The 18,998-nt window shown below is 34.2% G+C and overlaps 1 protein-coding gene across 7 annotated transcripts in view; it reads left to right on the forward strand.

The window, feature by feature from the left end:
• The window catches only part of LOC134668098 (leucine zipper putative tumor suppressor 2 homolog), a 124,059-nt gene that overhangs the window by 47,305 nt on the left and 57,756 nt on the right, over positions 1–18,998 (forward strand). For 2 of the 7 annotated variants that reach the window (XM_063525584.1, XM_063525586.1), the window contains exon 1: positions 8,241–8,481. The exons of 4 other annotated variants lie outside the window; for them this stretch is intronic. In XM_063525584.1, the coding sequence (XP_063381654.1) occupies positions 8,461–8,481 (21 nt within the window). In that variant the 5' untranslated portion in view covers positions 8,241–8,460. Of the gene's footprint in view, positions 1–8,240; positions 8,482–18,998 lie in introns of those variants that run through there. One more of the 7 variants, XM_063525589.1, reaches the window with a different exon arrangement.

Consider the following 18,998-nt stretch of genomic DNA (forward strand, 5'->3'; position numbering starts at 1 on the left):
TTGGCATTTCATCATGCCCGCAAGATTTTTTGTTTTTCATGTGCTGTACTGTCTTTGTTATCTCTGATGGCGTAAATGGTTTCCACGAAATATCTTTATAGTACCTACTATTGTTATTATTTCCTAGATGCAGACAATGAGTGTTAACCTAGCCCACTTAACTGATAGCAGTACAAACCTAACCTAACATACTTTTCTAGTAGCATTTCAGTATGCCTACCTAAGTTATGCGGTGCGGGGTACGGGGGTTGAGCGGGAGGGGCTAGTAATTTTGGCATCATTTTACTTTATTTGGTAATATGTATAAATTTTTTGGTATCACAGTGGTTTATTTAGGTGAAAATATCGCATTTATTTGGTCTTCAAGATTTGGTGATCATTAATGATTTTTGGTAATCATTCAATATATTTGGCATTCGAATACAATTTGAAGTGCAGTCGTAATTAAAATGGTGGTACATTTGTAATTTTAGGCCTTATTTTTTTGGTGTTCAGTAATTTTTTTTGGTAAGCATGATTTTTTTATTTAGGGTACCAAAGTATTTTTTGGTGGTCATTATATTTGTAGCCCATAATTATTTCCTGTGTCCTTTCCGTTCTCGTGACCCAGAAACAATTTTTATTTAGATTACTATTTTGTCTTTTCTTAGTTCAAGATCAACTAAGTCCAACTTGACGAATCCTGCGTTGGTGTGATCACAAAGTGTTGTCATGTGCAACATGTGGCCTCATAAAGTGATATTTTAACCCTACGTTACTGTTATTCAGACACTCTTTTTTACAAATCGCACGCGTCAAAACAGATCGATGAGGATCGCAGAATGTGACCAAGTTATCTACGTCAGTGGAATGGAATCTGAACCTAAACATATATGTAAGTATAGTTTTGTCTGTGGGCTGTCTGTCACGGAACTCGTTATCATTATGTGTAACTTCATCCTACGGCTGTTTCTTCTTCCTATCTACGGCTATTTATGTAATTTCAACGTTTCCTACGAGACTGAAATCCCATCTACTAAAATTCGTATACTTGTCGGACACTCAAAAGCCAGTTTTATGTTTTACCATATCCCATATCGTACGCACTTTTATATGCAAATTTCCGTTCAAAGATATTAAGGTACTGAATCAGCATAATATAATAGGCATTTATTTACATAATTGATACCGTGATTTGAGGCAATAAAATGATCATTTGATGAGTTTTTCTTTATTTTTAGAAAGGTTCAATGGATGTTCACAGCAAGTCTTTGCAGTTAAGTTTATAAAAAAGAAAACAATGCAGCTCTGCTAATAGCTGGAGCGTTACATGCGGTAACATCATTTAATAACTTAATTGCATATGTTTCTTTACATACATAGTAACGGTTGAAGAAAAGTTAAACCGTGAATCTGCTACTTTTTACTATGCTAAAAACAGTATTTTCACGGAACAATACTAAGAATCGAGCATGATTAATGGACATTAAGAGATTCGTTAGCGCGTGTAATCCAGGGACAGGAACCGGTTACCTTAACCGGGGTTTTTCATAGGGTTATTTTAAAAGTGTTTATAAAAACCCCTACCATAACGGTAACCGTTTAATAAGGTAACACTTTGATTCGGTAACCGTATCAGATCAAGTTAACCTCTGTTACCGGTAACCGAAATAAAAACCCAGTCTATTCAGTTACCTCATTATGAGGTTTTTGACCAGTTCAAACGATTGTAATCTTTACGCACACTTAAATTCAACTTATTATTGAATAACCGAGGTTGGCATGGGCGGTCTATGAAGCCTCCAGCACAAACAAGTTTTTTTTGCCGTTCCTTTGTTTATCTTTATACCTACCTGTGTGGTGTGTTATTATTATAAATCATATTATATTATAAATAAAATACTTAAAATAAATAAAGTAAATAAAATAACTAAAATAAATAAAGTGAATAAATTAAATAAGTTAAATAAATTAATAAATTAAATAAATTAAATAGATTTTTTTTTTAAATAAATTAAATAAAATTAAATAAATTAAATAAATTAAACAAATTAAACAAATTAAACAAATTAAACAAATTAAACAAATTAAACAAATTATATAAATTAAATAAATTAAATAAATTAAATAAATTAAATAAAAAAATAAATTAAATAAATTAAATAAATTAAATAAATTAAATAAATTAAATAAATTAAATAAATTAAATAAATTAAATAAATTAAATAAATTAAATAAATTAAATAAATTAAATAAATTAAATAAATTAAATAAATTAAATAAATTAAATAAATTAAATAAATTAAATAAATTAAATAAATTAAATAAATTAAATAAATTAAATAAATTAAATAAATTAAATAAATTAAATAAATTAAATAAATTAAATAAATTAAATAAATTAAATAAATTAAATAAATTAAATAAATTAAATAAATTAAATAAATTAAATAAATTAAATAAATTAAATAAATTAAATAAATTAAATAAATTAAATAAATTAAATAAATTAAATAAATTAAATAAATTAAATAAATTAAATAAATTAAATAAATTAAATAAATTAAATAAATTAAATAAATTAAATAAATTAAATAAATTAAATAAATTAAATAAATTAAATAAATTAAATCAATTAAATCAATTAAATAAATTAAATAAATTAAATCAATTAAATAAATTAAATAAATTAAATAAATTAAATAAATTAAATAAATTAAATAAATTAAATAAATTAAATAAATTAAATAAATTAAATAAATTAAATAAATTAAATAAATTAAATAAATTAAATAAATTAAATAAATTAAATAAATTAAATAAATTAAATAAATTAAATAAATTAAATAAATTAAATAAATTAAATAAATTAAATAAATTAAATAAATTAAATAAATTAAATAAATTAAATAAATTAAATAAATTAAATAAATTAAATAAATTAAATAAATTAAATAAATTAAATAAATTAAATAAATTAAATAAATTAAATAAATTAAATCAATTAAATCAATTAAATAAATTAAATAAATTAAATAAATTAAATAAATTAAATAAATTACATAAATTACATAAATTAAATAAATTACATAAATTTAAATAAATTGAATAAATTAAATAAACTAAATAAACTGAATAAATTGAATAAATTAAATAAACTGAATAAATTGAATAAATTAAATATATTACATATATTAAATATATTAAATATATTAAATATATTAAATATATTAAATAAATTAAACTTATTAAATAAATTAAATAAATATAATTAATTATTAATTATTGTATCAATGCAAATAAATAATTTCTGATTTCTGATTTCTGATTTTTACATTAATTGAATAAATTAAACAAATAAAGTCAATAAAATCAACAAAATATAAATAAAGTAAATAAAATAAACTATTTTTTAGTATTTTTTTAGTTCTACATCTACATCATTAAAACTACTTTTCTCAAAAATGGACGGCAAAGTCGACTTTGCCATCTAAAAAATAGGTCGCGAAGCGCGGAGTTTATGGTCAGTCAAAAATTAAAAAGGTAAAAACATTGCAGTCTCGATTTTAGGACTGCAATGTTGCATACAAATTCCATTATTTGTCGAGTTCCAAACTTTTTAAAAGTTGAAATGGCCATATCAAATGAAGGCACAGGCCCATTAAACAGCCAAACAGATTATTAGTACCGCGACTATTTAGCTGTCTCAAATAGGTTGGCGTATTTTCGGCAGAAAAATACACTTCAATTTTTTTATTAAAAAAAATAAAAAGGCGGCAAGGGCTTTGTTCTGTGAAAATATATACGTAAGAATGTTGCTTTTGTAAAATATTTCTATGATATTTATATTTCTTGCACCATTTTTGAGAAAAGCACTATATATGACTCGGCTGGAAGGCTACTTGCTGGCTTCGGATTCAATTAAACGGACTCCCAAGGTCGTCCGTTTAAAACGAATCCTCAGCCTGCAAGTAGCTACTTCCGAGCCTCGACAATAATGTACTATTAAATGTAGCAAACCAGTAAGCAACCGATAATAAAGGTTACCATAACTGAATGAAAACCTGTTAAAAACCCATAACAAAAACCCTATCGCGATGGGGTTTTGAGATTAACTCGGTTAAAGGTTAGGGTTACCGTTTCAATAAGCTTACCATTACAGTCAGGTAACAGTATGATAGGCAGAGGCGTAGCGTGGGGGGGGGCTAGGGGGGCCATAGCCCCGGGCGGCACATAAGCGGGGGCGGCAAACACGGCATTTAAAAAATAAAAAAAATAAGAAATCACGATTTTCAAAAACCGATGGCGCGAACGTCGCGAGGCGGCGGTGCGGATATCGATATTGCTGCCGGCCGGAGCGCGGCGTCCCGAGCGCCCGCCGAGCTTGTACACACGAACGGACGAAAGAGCGATGGTGAAAGAGCTAAAAGGGTCTGTTTTACTATACTATACAATATTACTCCTTATTTTTATAACTTTAAACCTTATTTTGGAATGTGTAGGTTTTTTTATTTCTCGAACTTATGTCAACTGTTTACTAATGACAGGGATGACAACAAACAAAGTTCGTCATTTGTTTCGAGTTTGAGAACAGTGCAACTAGTGCAAAGTGCAATATTTACGGAAACAAATAATAGATTCGATTTGCGAATTGTTATTGAATTATTGTCGAAAGGTAAGTAATTTAAATGTAATGACATATATTCCTAGTTTGAAAATTTTAGGCGTATGTGCGTAAACTAGGTACAATATCTACCTTAGAATTAGGTGCCGAGCTACCGAGTAATTAGTAGGTACATAGTATGTATCCGTTTTATTTTGGAAATACAGTGTGATCTCGATAATGCGAACCTCTTTAAGTCGTAATTCTCAGTCATTGACGTTTTTTCTCATACTTAAAATACTTAAATAGAAAAACGCGGTAAACATAGAATTATTTCGACTCCGTAACTCGAACAAAATATTAATTCCCTGCGAGGTATTGACAGTAGTTACTTATTTATACACGAATTTCAAAGAGCAGACTCCGTAAATCGTAATTAGCAAAATTTATAATGACGTCTTACTTGGAATCTCCCGAACTCATAGCAATAAAATCCAAAAAAATGTTCGGGTCTTCTATCTATTGTTTGTGCCTTGCACAAGTTGCACGTGCAAGGAATGGACACATTTATTAAACTCTAAAAGTAACACAGCTGTGTTCGTTATTTTTATTCACTATCGGTCAGTATTTAATTTACTGTTAGCTTGATAACAATAACAAATAAAGAAGCCAGACCAGCTGTTAACACTATGAACTTATGTTGAAAGGTGTAATGAGGAGTTTTCCGAAAATAGTATCCCCAATTAGCGAGAGTAGAGTTTGGCTAATGAAAGGTGAACCTGCAAAAACGCGGTAATATCAAAAAAATCTACAGCAGGCATCACAAGGATTGCATAATTTTTATAATTTTTTATAATATACATAAATTTTGCAGGTTTCGTTAACAACTTTCATTAACAAGACTCTAGTTAAGAAAAGTTAATCGCTGTCAGTTTTATGACGACAATTAAACATATGAAATCTTCATGGGATTAACTTTTTGCATTTTTTTACATTATAATATTGCTAACAGTTTAAACCAAGTTTCCATTGAAATATAATGCTTAATTTTATTATCGTCACAAAACTGACACTGATTAACTTTGCTTAACAACTCACGCTAATTGGGTAGGTACACTATTTTCTGAAACTCCCAATGACGTCGAAGATCATGTTTCGGTTCTTTGCTTGAACTTGAAAAATAATAAAATTATTGTTAAAATAAAAAAATAATAAAAAATCTGTTATTTTTAATAACAGATAGGCCAAGCAATAAGAAGGTATAGAGGGAAATGCAAGGAACACAATTTTTGACTCCGTAACTTTGTTTGGACTAGTTAGGAGGTGAACATATCAAGAGTCCCCGGCCGTAGCCCCGATGCTGGGGGGTAGAGGGGGGAAAGAAGGTCGAATTTTTCGGTTTTTCATTGATATCTTGGAAACTTTGCGTCTTAGCGACATGACTACTAGACAAACCGTAAGCTAATAAAATTAGTTACAAGTTTTATCCAGTCAAGTTTTTCGATATCTTGAATAGTTTTTGAGATACCCGCTCTTGAAAGTTTATACACCGTGAAATTTTAGTGGTTGTTTTCCCGCAACGAAATGATTCTGCTATCGATATACAGTCGATGTGTTATCTTTTTTTTAAATAATGTTAAGAAATGCCAGATTTATAAATGTGTCGAACGAAACTCGAAAGTGACCTAACACCAGTAGTAGCACTGCAGTAGTACCAACCTAATTCTTTTGAGTGAATGAAACAAAATAACCTAAAAAGTAGTTCCATTTATTTTTCCTTCACACATTTTACGTGCAGTTAGTTTGCAGATCCTTAAAAGTAAACATAACAAGTTAAGATCAAGCTTTTAATGATTAAAAACTTAAACACTTAAACTTCCCGATACCGCAATAATTGTTCGAACTGCAGTGCGCCACGTTCAATACACAATCACCTCTGCCCTGTGCATGTGCTGGGGTTTGAAACTGCCCGTGGTTAAGCAGCCGCTGTGTTGCGGCGACAATTGTTCGTCCGTGTGGAACTTGGGGGTTTAAAATCCCCCGAAGACGCAGCGACTGTAAATGGTCCGGTTCCGCGTAAAGTCGCCGGGCGGCGGCGGCGTGGGAGTCGTAATAGTTAGCCCTAGCGTACAGCTGCACCATCGCGACGTACTCTAAATTAGAATATTCGTAATGTTGATCCATTTTACTAGAAATAGCAGTGATGACATTGACAGGATCTGTTATCATATTAGTTTAATAAGCGAAGAGGATGTAATTATTCGATTTACCAAAGTTGACACAACGATCAAACTAATAAAAAGGTTTTATTTCAACTGTTAATCGTGAAGGAACAGTCTAAGTAAATTTTAATTTTAGTTGTCAAACAGTAAAGCACTCTAGCCTGTTACAAAGTTTAAAAAAGTAACATGTGCTTGTTTATTTGTTTATCTGTTTACAATATCGGGAACTGTCGTCGACTTGCAGTTATAGTGTGTTACTATTGTTTTTCGCTTGTTCGAGTTTAGGTTATTTTTTTGTAATTATTTTTTTTTGGAAAACAGTTTATTTATAAGTTTGTCTATCATAATTCGAAAGTACTACCGATAGCAAATCGCCCTGCCGCGGGAAAACAACCACTAAAATTTCACGGTGTATAGGGATTTTAATTTTATCTTGATATCTTATCCTATAATTTTATCTTGATAAACAGCACCGGGGCTACAGCCGGGGACTTTTAATATATTCACCTCCTAACTAGTCCAAACAAAGTTACGGAGTCAAAAATTGTGTTCCTAACATTTCCCTCTACAACGTTTTTTGAGCATTCATTTCCTGACCTATAATATGTTATGTCATTTATGTACACGGTTTTATTTCTGAAATATAATTGTTTAGGCAAGTTGATTTATTTATTAAAACTAAATTAAATAAACACAAACCATCATAATATAACGTAATATACTAAATATTTAAAATACCTGCTTAAATAATTAAATAAATGTGGCAATCAAGAAAAAAAAGTTTTATTTTAACATTTTTACCGAACTTTTTCATGTCTGACTACTAATGTTTATCATAAACGGGGCGGCAAATTTCTGATCGGCCCCGGGCGGCAAACACATACGCTACGCCGCTGATGATAGGGTTACCGAATGATAAGGTAACCGAATCGATTGGGTTACCGAATTGATAGGATTAAGCGTAAAGAGGGGTTTTCCGGTCCTTGGTGTAATCAATGCAGAAATTTCATTCAATTTGTCGATTTGAAATCGATTGGGCATCAATCTCGCTAGGATCACGAGACGGTCTCGGATACCGGTTCTATGACAAATAAGCTGATCGCTGTCGACGAACTCTGGTGGCTGACATCGATAAAAACAATTTCGAGCGTCTAACAAGGTAGGATTGACCTCAGCTAAAAGCTTTTTATGTGACTATAAAAACTTTTTATATTAATTTTTTCGAAGAGCTTTCCAAATCACAAAATTTAAAGGACTTCTAACAGCCGCCTTCACCTCATCAACTCTCATCATCTCTCTAATATTGGTTGAGCAAAAGGGCCAGGTCAAGAAGAGTGACCTCCGCCCTGAGTGGTTCATTGAGCACAACTCACAAGCAGCTGGGCGAAGCCATTCAGCCGTTCGCTGGTCGCCCGTCACTCAGACTCAGTGCGTCCTAAGCACGGACCGCGACACACGCGCTGCGGGCTGCGTAAAAACTTTACCTTCGCCTTTTTATTTTTTTTCACACGACATTCGGCGGGAAAATTGACAGTTGATTTTTTTTTCAAGTGATACTCTTTTGCCGGCCAGTTTTTATAGACGTTTTTTAAGTGTGAAATGAGTGTTTAGTTTTCGTGAACGTTTTAGCAAAAACAAAACATTGGTGGTGTCAAGATGACGTCGTTGTACAATGAGGTGAGTGCACGACATTTTACCCTGGCATTTAGGTTTTTTGCGGGGTAATTTACTTTTAAAATTGGACCTTAGCTTGGCTGTTTAAATTTTTTGTTGAAAAATGTAAACAACGGAAAATTATCTCCGGTATTTTTGCGAATAACAATAAAATTGAGGTTGAATGTTTATAAAGTAGCCCGAAATGAAATGCAGTGGCGATAAAGTCGTGTTTAATTCTTTAGTAAGCCGCTTATAACACTTTCCGGTACAGGTTTCTTAGCTCGATCGTTTCTCCTACTTTTGCGGATTAAGAAATTATTTAGTAGGTACTTACCTAATGAACAATGTTTTACGGCAAAGAATAAATTTGAAAGTCAACATTCAAATTGATTTTGTCTTATTTTCTTGGCGTACGCATTTTGCAAAAAATGCAAACTTTTAGTTAATGGTGCAAAAAAATAAATCATTCCTATTGGCTAAATATTATAGCATTAGTCATCTCTATGGTATGTTTTGTTAGGTCAGGTCTTCTATTTGTCTTCCAATTTCCGCTGTTCCACTGAACATTTTGTCAATAAAGCCACAAAAACGATCCGAAACCAGCGAGATATAAGTTTTGAAAATTGCCAGATTTTACCCAGTGAGACTATTTTGCTTTTTATCATTAGTTCATTACTTTTGCAGCGTTTCTTTAAATCACTACCGGCCTGATTCGAACTTTAAGATACTTACGCCTAAAATTTGCTAAATACATATCCGATCCATGTCGTATCTTTAGCAAATTTTTGACGTATCTTAGGGTGGTATTCCGCCTCTCCAATTTCTTTGTCCAATGTCAGTGTGTCTCACTCTCTCATTTAAAGCAAAATGTGTGAGACACAATACAAATTGCCAAAGAATTTGGATAGGTGGAATACCACCCTTAGCTCTAGATAAAAAAACCCTTGTAGTAGGTACTTAATAATTAATAAGCTTCAAGTCTGTTCAACTTCCCTTCAGTCAGTCAGGTGCACAAAGGTCGGATTAAAGGGTATATATAAGCGCTCATAAGCCTAATGCCCTATTCCTACACCGGTCTTATAAGAATTATTCCTTATCGCTCTAAAGTCCCAGATGTGTATAATCGGAGGTCAGATAAATGCTAGTTTGTTATTTATTTATTTGATAACTATGCGAATTTAGATACCTGGCTTATCGTCGGATCAAAGTTTGCCAACTCGACGACTTTGAATTAGACTTACGAGTGAAGCCGTATGCGTATGCGATTAACTGCCTGCTATAATATCTTACGTGACGTGTAGTTAAAAAAATATCCCAACAATTAAAAATTATTTAAAGTCGAGTTCTCTCTCTCAGTCTTAACGGTTAAGTATTGAAACTGGTCATCTTCTTTAATTCAAGGTCTAAATTAAACTTATTGATCCTCTTTACGACTGGTACGAATGGAGGTCCAAGGGGGAGGCCTATGTTCAGCAGTGGACGTCTTATGGCTGAGATGATGATGATGATGATGATCCTCTTTGCCGTTTCGATATCGCGTCCGTAGGACTTAAGGGGTTAAAGGTCCTTGTTTGATCAAAGAACATTCTTTGAGAACTGTCTACTTCCATGAAAAGAAAAAGAGAAGACATTTTGGGATCTTGGTGTAAAAAAGTATGAACCATTCTCGATATCTCTAACGTATTAGCGACTAACGATGTTTTTTTGTGAATCGTGATATCTCAACTCCCATAATTTCCAATAAGATTTCATAACAACGCAAAAACCACCAGACATCGGATATCGGAAGCGACAGTTTTTTTGGGTCTATTTCTATTGTGTGCATTCACATTTTTTCCCCAGTTCCATAATAGTTATTTCCAAACTTGAATGATTCTGAACCTACCACTTTTACCTACACTGTGGGTTTATTTCGTTTTTTGTCAGTCATCGAAAGTTAAACGTTGACCAGTTTTAACCAGTTTTTCGGTTCACGCGTCCAGGCGATCATTCGGATTGCAGTCGAGAATAGTCTCAGCGAAACCAATGTAAGCGTGACACGTCGATATGTCAAACTGAGAAGCTTACAAACAAACTTGAAAATGCATGTAGAACAAAACTTTGACGAAATATAATAGGGCCTGGGACATGAAATATGTTTTATGCTCTCTCTGTTTGTTGAGAGAAAAGGAAGACAGAGAAATTGAACGCTATGACCTTTTAAGATAATTCAAATTCTTCAAAGGGAAATTTACCTCCACCGCGGACTTTGCCCATAACCTATAAACAAAAGCCTGTGGTTTAAATCGAAAACTTAAAGTTGACATCGACTATGCAGAGGGCCTATCGCCAACAACGAAAGATGGAAAAGAATTATCTCCCTCTATGTCACTCTGATACGAACAGATAACGATTTTATATTTTTCGAAGGCCCTCAGTATTAGCTGAAGCTACAGTTCTATTTGGTCGTCTGAACCCACAACTAGGTGAGAGTTGGGAACGCAGGGCCAGTTTCGGCGTTTCTGTTTACCCGATCTGTTATCACAGGCACAACCGGGTGCGGGACCTAGCTTCAAATGTTTGTGTACATTGCTCCCAAACGGCAGTACATTGTAGTTATTTTTACTATACTTTTATTTGAAGTATGTATAAACATACGGGGTACTCGTAGCTGTTTGTTTACATTTAAGAAGTCGTTATTGTTTTATTATTAAAGTAGTAAACAAGAATTAATCAATGTGTCAATAATGAATATCAATGCATTCTTCACATCTCGCATGCAAAAGAAATGGAAGAATAGAAAACAATATTAAACATAAACAATACCTACTATTATTACGATTGTTATGAACTTGTTAAGAATGTTATAATCATGATTGTGGCTTGATTCGTAATAACACAAACCTCAAGGTATATGATATATATTATGCACCAAAAAATATGTCAATATCTCAGTAGAACATTTAAAAATTATATAACAGATCTTATTCTTCTACTTCCACCCATCACTGTTTTTTATTAGACATTGAGCTTCTTCGCGTATTTAGTGCTCTTCTATTGCTAAAAGTACCTATTTCTGTCGTAGGATATTAGCTCAGTATGTAATTGAGCCGGCTTGAGGTATATTTTTAGGCTGTTTTTTACCAGCGCTGTTTGAGGATAGGTATAGTTACCATCGGTGCTTGCGTTCTTATATTGGTGTTCCACACCACCAAAGACTTATTCTATGTTATTTTTCGGTAGGAACTAAGAACAGATTTTCACGTATTGTTATATTATCTAAACTATAAAGGGAGGCTTTGCCTGCCTAAAACACAGTTTCGCACAGCCAACGGCCATTTTTTAAACACGACACACCTCCGTCCCTCCTCTTACATTTATCAGCAACACAATCGAACATCTGTTAACGTCGCATAACCGAAAGTATGTACACCTTACATCTGATTAACGAACTAAACTTTGTATTAGACTTTCACCGCACTAAATTGTGATTATGTGTGCGATACCTCTCATTATTCGACGGATGAAAGCTCATCGGTTACTTTCACTCGTTATTATTTTTGTATTAACAGAAAGAAATGGTTGGGAAGATGGGAGCGCCGGAGGTGATGGACAAAATGGCTTGCGTGTTGCAAGGAACATTATTAGAAGATTATTATATCTGATTTACCACTTAACATTCCATAAAATTCCGAAGCAAGTGATCTATATTGGATAGAAGATTTAAAGTATTGGGAAGAAGATCTTCTTGAAATGATTATCCATCATCATATTTTCTTCACGCTGAAAAATGTCCTGGCAGTGACAAATCAACGGCCAAGAAGTAAATATTGACGTCAGGTACCATCCTTTCTTACCAACCCAGAAATTAAGAGGACATTGTCAATGTCAGACGTCAATTTTTAAGTTGATAAATAGGCGCCTGAGTACGTTGAAATTACCCGATAGATTTTATGTTCAACATATAAGTATCTTACTAGCTCTCGTAAGTGCTAGAGGTTTGCTTTATTTCAAACATACATACGTGAGGTATCGCCATAAACACACGAAGTCGCGAACATGCCGCCTGTTTGGTTATATGTAACTACCTATTTTGATTTCAATGTTTTCCATATGATCATCCCAATCGTGAGTCATCTAAATTTTTTTCTTCAACATTTTTAATTAGTCACACTTGGTGACATATTTGGGAATATGATCGTTTTTCTGTCCAACACGTTTCCATCTAATGAATCTAGAAGAACCGTATTGTAAAAAAAAACATTGTTAGATCAACGATGGTTAAATTTTACTGTTTCCTGTATTGGTTCAAAAAAGGAAAAAGAAGAAGGTCCCATATCATTAATGCCATAAGGGTGATCACTAACCCTTTAACCGATATCGCTACGGCAGATCGGCCATCAATACGGGTCATTTGCCTCACGGGTGGTCAAAATAACCCACATGGGTGACCCCCATACTGAACAGAACGCATAATATACATACATTGTTAATCCATTAGTCGCCAATGGAAGGTGGACGGTCAATATGCCAATTCCAAAAGCTGTATTTATCTTCTCAAAACTTATTGTAACATTGGACCTTTAGTAGTTCGTAACATTGGAACTACTGAGATGGGTATAGTACCATCGTATAGTAGCATCGTAAACATTATCGGAGCGCACGAGTGGCCCACTTTTCTGCCTGTTTCGTGCTCTGTGGGATTTTGGGTCTTTAGACTTTCGATTATTTTCGTCTCTTAAAATTACTGATGTTTCAGTAAATTCAACTTGTTTTATTGCTATATTTAGTAGGTGGTTGTGTAGGTCCATTAACTGATAGCTTCGTATTTTAACACTTAAGTGTAGACACCACGATAGATAGATGTGAAGCGTAATATTGTATGATGCATAAAACTAAACCGCCAAATTTAGACGAGAGATCTGATAGACGGTTCTGTTCTAAAATGACGTCATATATCATCCGCCATCATAACATTGGCAAATTATTTTGATTTTTACTATATATTTATTATTTGTACTGTATAAGAAGTTATAAATAGAATAGCACTATCAATAACAATATCAACGGAAGAATAATATGACAACCGTTTTTCCACAAACTTGTTTCCCATGCAACCTTAAGTGTGTCAGCGATGCATCATTCTAGTCCCAAAATGTCTATTTGACAGTATCTGGTAATTTATTCCACTTTCATACCATAGTTAACCCATATTTACAAACTCATAATGCATTCAAACACCTCAATTTAGTTTCACTTATCTATCAATGATTTAAACAGTCGTAAATACAGTTTGGTGTTATAACTTTGAATAAGTTGGATTCTTTATTTAATGGGCCATTAGTTGTAATGGTTTCCATCATATAAAGTTCAGCTATCAGCTACTAGACATTTACAAGTCGGAACATAAAGAGAAGCGCTATAGCCAGGTGTGACCATATTTTTCAATGATTTCATTTACTGACTTACCTATGTAAATCTCAGATTATGTAGTTCTAAAGTACTTACTAGTTAATTAGTTTAACATGGTTAGGCTTTTCAAAAACAAATCTTATCGGTAATTATCTCCACCGGGTTGGACGTTCGATGTATCACCTAATTTGAAGTTCAAAATAATATAGTACTTATAAGTTTTAATTTCCTACAGTTCAATTGCGTAAGCTATCTTATTTTCTTTTATGTCGTTATTTTATTACTTTAACTAACTGTAAGTAGGTACTTTGTGGAAGAGAGACTGTTTAAGTTCGAAAATGCTCATAAAAATGAAATTAAGAGCAAAGTATGGTCATCGAAATATCGTTAACCCGAAATTCCTTCTCGCAAACCTGCGCTGCACCCGCGCCCGTCTATCGAGAGTCTGCGTGATGACGTCACCGCTGACTCACCAGAGCCTTCTGACTTTGTAGGCCCATTCACACCATGTTTAGGAGCCTAGAGTTGTCACTAAACATTACTTGTAGCCTACATTACTTAATACTTGGGCTAATAAACCCACGCAATTTGTAGTAATAAGTTTTCAACATGATACCTTAAACAATTCGTATACGTCATAAGCATTTAATTCAACTGCAAAATGTATGCTCTTTTGAAAATCACGAACAATCATAGCACCTTGAGGTACACCCAATACTAAATTATGAGATTACGATAAAGCGTATGAATGTAAGTAGCGAAGTAGACTGTAATTATAAGCTACATAGAAGTATATAAAAACTACGAAGAAGCGAACCTAAGCGAGTTTTATTCTGCAAGTTTAAATTATAACGTTAAACCGAGTTCTAAAGCATGACAGACTCCCATCGAAGGCCATATTACAAGGCGCTGTTCACGCTTCAAACGATTCGTTGCGCACTTCAAAATGTCTCCAGTTCCATCTGTGATACTTTAGATTTATACTTATACTCATAATGATCTGACAGACAAGGAAAGCAGACCGTTTCATCAGATGGGAATAATAATTGCCTAGGAGTGAGAGGGATAGAATGTGGTGACAGGTTAGCCAAGATTTAATTATGTATGACAAAACATATTGCAAAACGGTGAGTCACCACAAAGGTCTATTCTCCATTGTTTGGGGTTTGGATGGTAAAATCGGTGGTCCATTAGGGGTTTTGCAATGTTATTGGCGAAGTAACAATTGGGAAGATTTTTTGAGCTTGACAAATATGTGTAAATAAAATGGATAAGTATCGTACGAATCGAAGTCCTAATCACGGTCCACTGGGTTTCCTTGACAATATAATAAAGTTGGTCAAGCAGATCTTGTCAGTAGAAAAAGGCGGCAAATTTGAAAAATGTATGCGCGAAGGGATATCGTCTCATAGAAAATTTGAATTTCGCGCCTTTTTCTACTGACAAGATTTACTTGACCATCTTATAAATAACCCCTGGAAGAGCTATTGGTCCATGAAACACCTCATGAAGAGAGATCTACCTCTGTCTCTCAAACGTAGGCTCATGGACATGTGTATACTTCCAGTCCTCACCTATGGTGCTCAAACTTGGTCTTTGACGGAAGCTCAGAAGTCCAAACTCGGGGTTTGTCAGAGAGCTATGGAGCGCAGCATATTAGGTGTGAAACTAAGGGATCACATCCGGAACACCACGCTGCGCTCTAAAACTCAAATAATAGATGTAGCTCGAAAAGCGGCCAAGTTAAAGTGGGACTGGGCTGGTCATGTCTGCCGCATGCCGAATGACTTATGGGCCAAGATAACCACGGAGTGGGTGCCCCATGAGTCGAACCGGAGATGCGGCAGACCTCGTCGGCGATGGCGGGATAACTTAGACTCCTTTTTGAGAGACTGGCCAGATGCAGCTCAAAATCGGGAAGAATGGAAGAAGAGGGGGGAGGCCTTTGCCCAGCAGTGGGACACAATGGGCTCGTAATAATAATAATAATAAGGCACCCTAGGTTAGGTTTTTTATAATGTGTTTATAATTTTTTTTTTATTGTTTTGTAAGTGTTTTTATATTTTACTTTTATATTCATATTATAATTAACCTAACTTAAGAAGAAAAATAAATAAAGAGAATAATAATAATAATCTTATAAATACAAATTACGTGAGTGATGTTGGCGGGACTACTTTTGTATTTTTTTTTGTTTTTGGCAGTCCGTTTACACCATTCATTCCGTAGCCAAATGGCAAAAAACGGAAGCCTTATAGATTCGCCATGTCTGTCCGTCTGTCTGTCCGTGTATGTCACAGCCACGTTTTTCCGAAACTATAAGAACTATACTCTTGAAACTTGGTAAGTAGATGTATTCTGTGAACCGCATTAAGATTTTCACACAAAAATAGAAATAAAAACAATAAATTTTTGGGGTTTCCCATACTTAGAACTGAAACTCAAAAAAATTTTTCATCAAACCCATACGTGTGGGGTGTCTATGGATAGGTCTTCAAAAAAGATATTGAGGTTTCTAATATCATTTTTTTCTAAACTCAATAGTTTGCGCGAGAGACGCTTCCAAAGTGGTAAAATGTGTGTCCCCCCCCCCCCCTGTAACTTCTAAAATAAGAGAATGATAAATCTAAAAAAAATATATTATATACATTACCATGCAAACTTCCACCGAAAATTGGTTTGAACGAGATCTGGTAGGCAAGTAGTTTTTTTTTAGTGTCCGACCGAAACATGTTTTTTTGCCGAAACCGAAACCGAAACCGAATGTTCGGCTTTGGCTCTAATTTCGGCCGAAACCGAAACCGAAACCGAAACTTTTTTAGACATGTTAAAATCGTGAAAAAATCTCATAAACCCCTTTTATACACATATTATGGGGCTGTCAACACCATATCCTTGATGACTGACGTGACTTAAGCAGTTTTTTAAGAAAATTACTAGAGTTAGACCAAGATAATTCTGAAACGATTTTGATAACACACGCAGTGCAAGTGTTATTTTAAACGTCAAAGCTTCTATGAAGTTATGACGTATAAATAACATTCGCACTAGTTGCACTGCGTATGCTATCAAAATCATTGCAGAATTTTCTTGGTCTAATTCTATTCATTCACCAGTCATGTTAACATGTAGATGCAGGGTCAACCAAAAAACCAACCAAAAACGCGAGCGCGAAATTTTTTGTTGACAATATCGCAAGGCGGGTACCAATCTTCACCTGGGCCTAAAAGTCCGAAGTGCCCCAGCGAGGCGAACTTTCATGCGAAGTCAAAGCCGTGCTTCCTTCAGGACAAGTAATTGAGCACAGACTCCATCCAATGTCCATTGTATTAAAAAGCGACACCGCAGGCCGAGCATGGCGCAGCGAGGCCAAAGGCTACGCTGATGTAGAGGACATGTGGAACACAAACCAATAGTAAATTGAGATAAAATCACTCATTCACTCCGAAACAATTAGACACTGTGCGCGTTATAGGTATTGACAGCCTCTTAAGACTGCGTCGACCGTCCAGTGGCGCCCTCATTAGTGGAATTGTGTTTTATAATAAACCAATTAATTTCTGTACCTATACATGAATCAGTATAATATGTAGGTATTAATATTGTAGTCCTACTTATTCCCCAACTTTTGGTCTTATTCCGAAGTACCATTTCGTAAGTTTCGGCCCGGCCGAAAGGTTCGGCCGTTTTTTGGCCGAAACCGAAACTACAGCCGAAACATGATTTTTTGGCCGAAACTGGCCGAAACCGAAACCGAAACCGAACCTTCGGTCGGACACTATTTTTTTTTAATACTTCATAAATCGTAAACCGCAATTTTATTATGTTACTTGCTGGTACGGAACCCTTCATGGGCAAGTCCGACTCGCACTTGGCCGCTTTATTTTTTCTTCCTGAAAGTTCTGACTTGTCTTAAATCAATCACTAATTCACCAACATTGTCATTTGTGAATGTGATCAATTATTTTTAATGGTTTAAACGGTTTCTAAATCGTCATGTGCGAAAGTGCAGTTATTTGCTCGTCCCCATTTTGCAAATTGTCCCCTGGCAGTTTTAAACGTAAATATTTTTCACCAATTGTATTTATTGAATAGATTTATAACTGTTCCTATCGCGACCGTGACTTGCTATAACTAATGACTCGAACGGTCCCCCTTTCTTCCTATGAATGTATTCTTTGCATTGTCTTGTATTTGCTGTATTTTTTCGCCGTGGTGTCCTTTCGTCACGGCTTTAGATTCTGCGAGGTCGAGAGGCCCCGTAACTCTATCAAGACAATATTATAATGGTATAATATTATTTTTATTTCTCGGTACAATGACTATAAAGGCGCGTAATACTTTGAATCAAATAACAGAAATAATGTCGTTGAAAATTGAAATACATAGCTTAATTCTGACGTGTAGCTAAAGCAAAAAACATAAAATCTAGTGAGAGATTTGGACTGAAAATTTAGCGGTGATGTCTATAAAGTTTAACCTGTCTGAATTAGTCTCACTTACATTTTGCATGATGACTAGATATAATTACCACGGAAGCGAAAAAAACAAAATCAGACAAGAACTTCCACAAAAACTTATACGAAATGAGCTCGATTTACAATTAGAGCAAATCATTGTATGTGTATGAGCCATTATAACCTTGGCCTTGTAATAACAATGATCATCTTAAAGTAATCTACATGAAATGTAATAAGGGGTAGTAAAGCATTTTATTAAAAACAGTGGCCTACTGGCAAATACCACTGCTACCTTCAGCTTTAAAACATGTCTTAATTGGTGTATTTACCATGAAGTACCTACGTAGTTACCTGCATTATGAATCAGACTTCGAGTGGAGTTCTTTCCTACAGTGTCAGCTTTTTGTAGAGTTAATTGGAAAGGTCAATGTCTGTTTATCCTTATAAGTAATTTATATTCAGTCATATTGAACTTCTATCATTGTCAGGGCGTCAAACATCCGTTGGGCAATTCTGAATGAATTCTGCCCTTACCGCTTGCTCCCTAACTCTTACAATAACTTGGAGACCTGTAGTTAGTGTCCGACCGAAGGTTCGGTTTCGGTTTCGGTTTCGGCCAGTTTCGGCCAAAAAATCATGTTTCGGCTGTAGTTTCGGTTTCGGCCAAAAAACGGCCGAACCTTTCGG

Source organism: Cydia fagiglandana, chromosome 10 (assembly GCF_963556715.1).
Source record: "Cydia fagiglandana chromosome 10, ilCydFagi1.1, whole genome shotgun sequence".
Taxonomy (NCBI): Eukaryota; Metazoa; Arthropoda; class Insecta; order Lepidoptera; family Tortricidae; genus Cydia; species Cydia fagiglandana.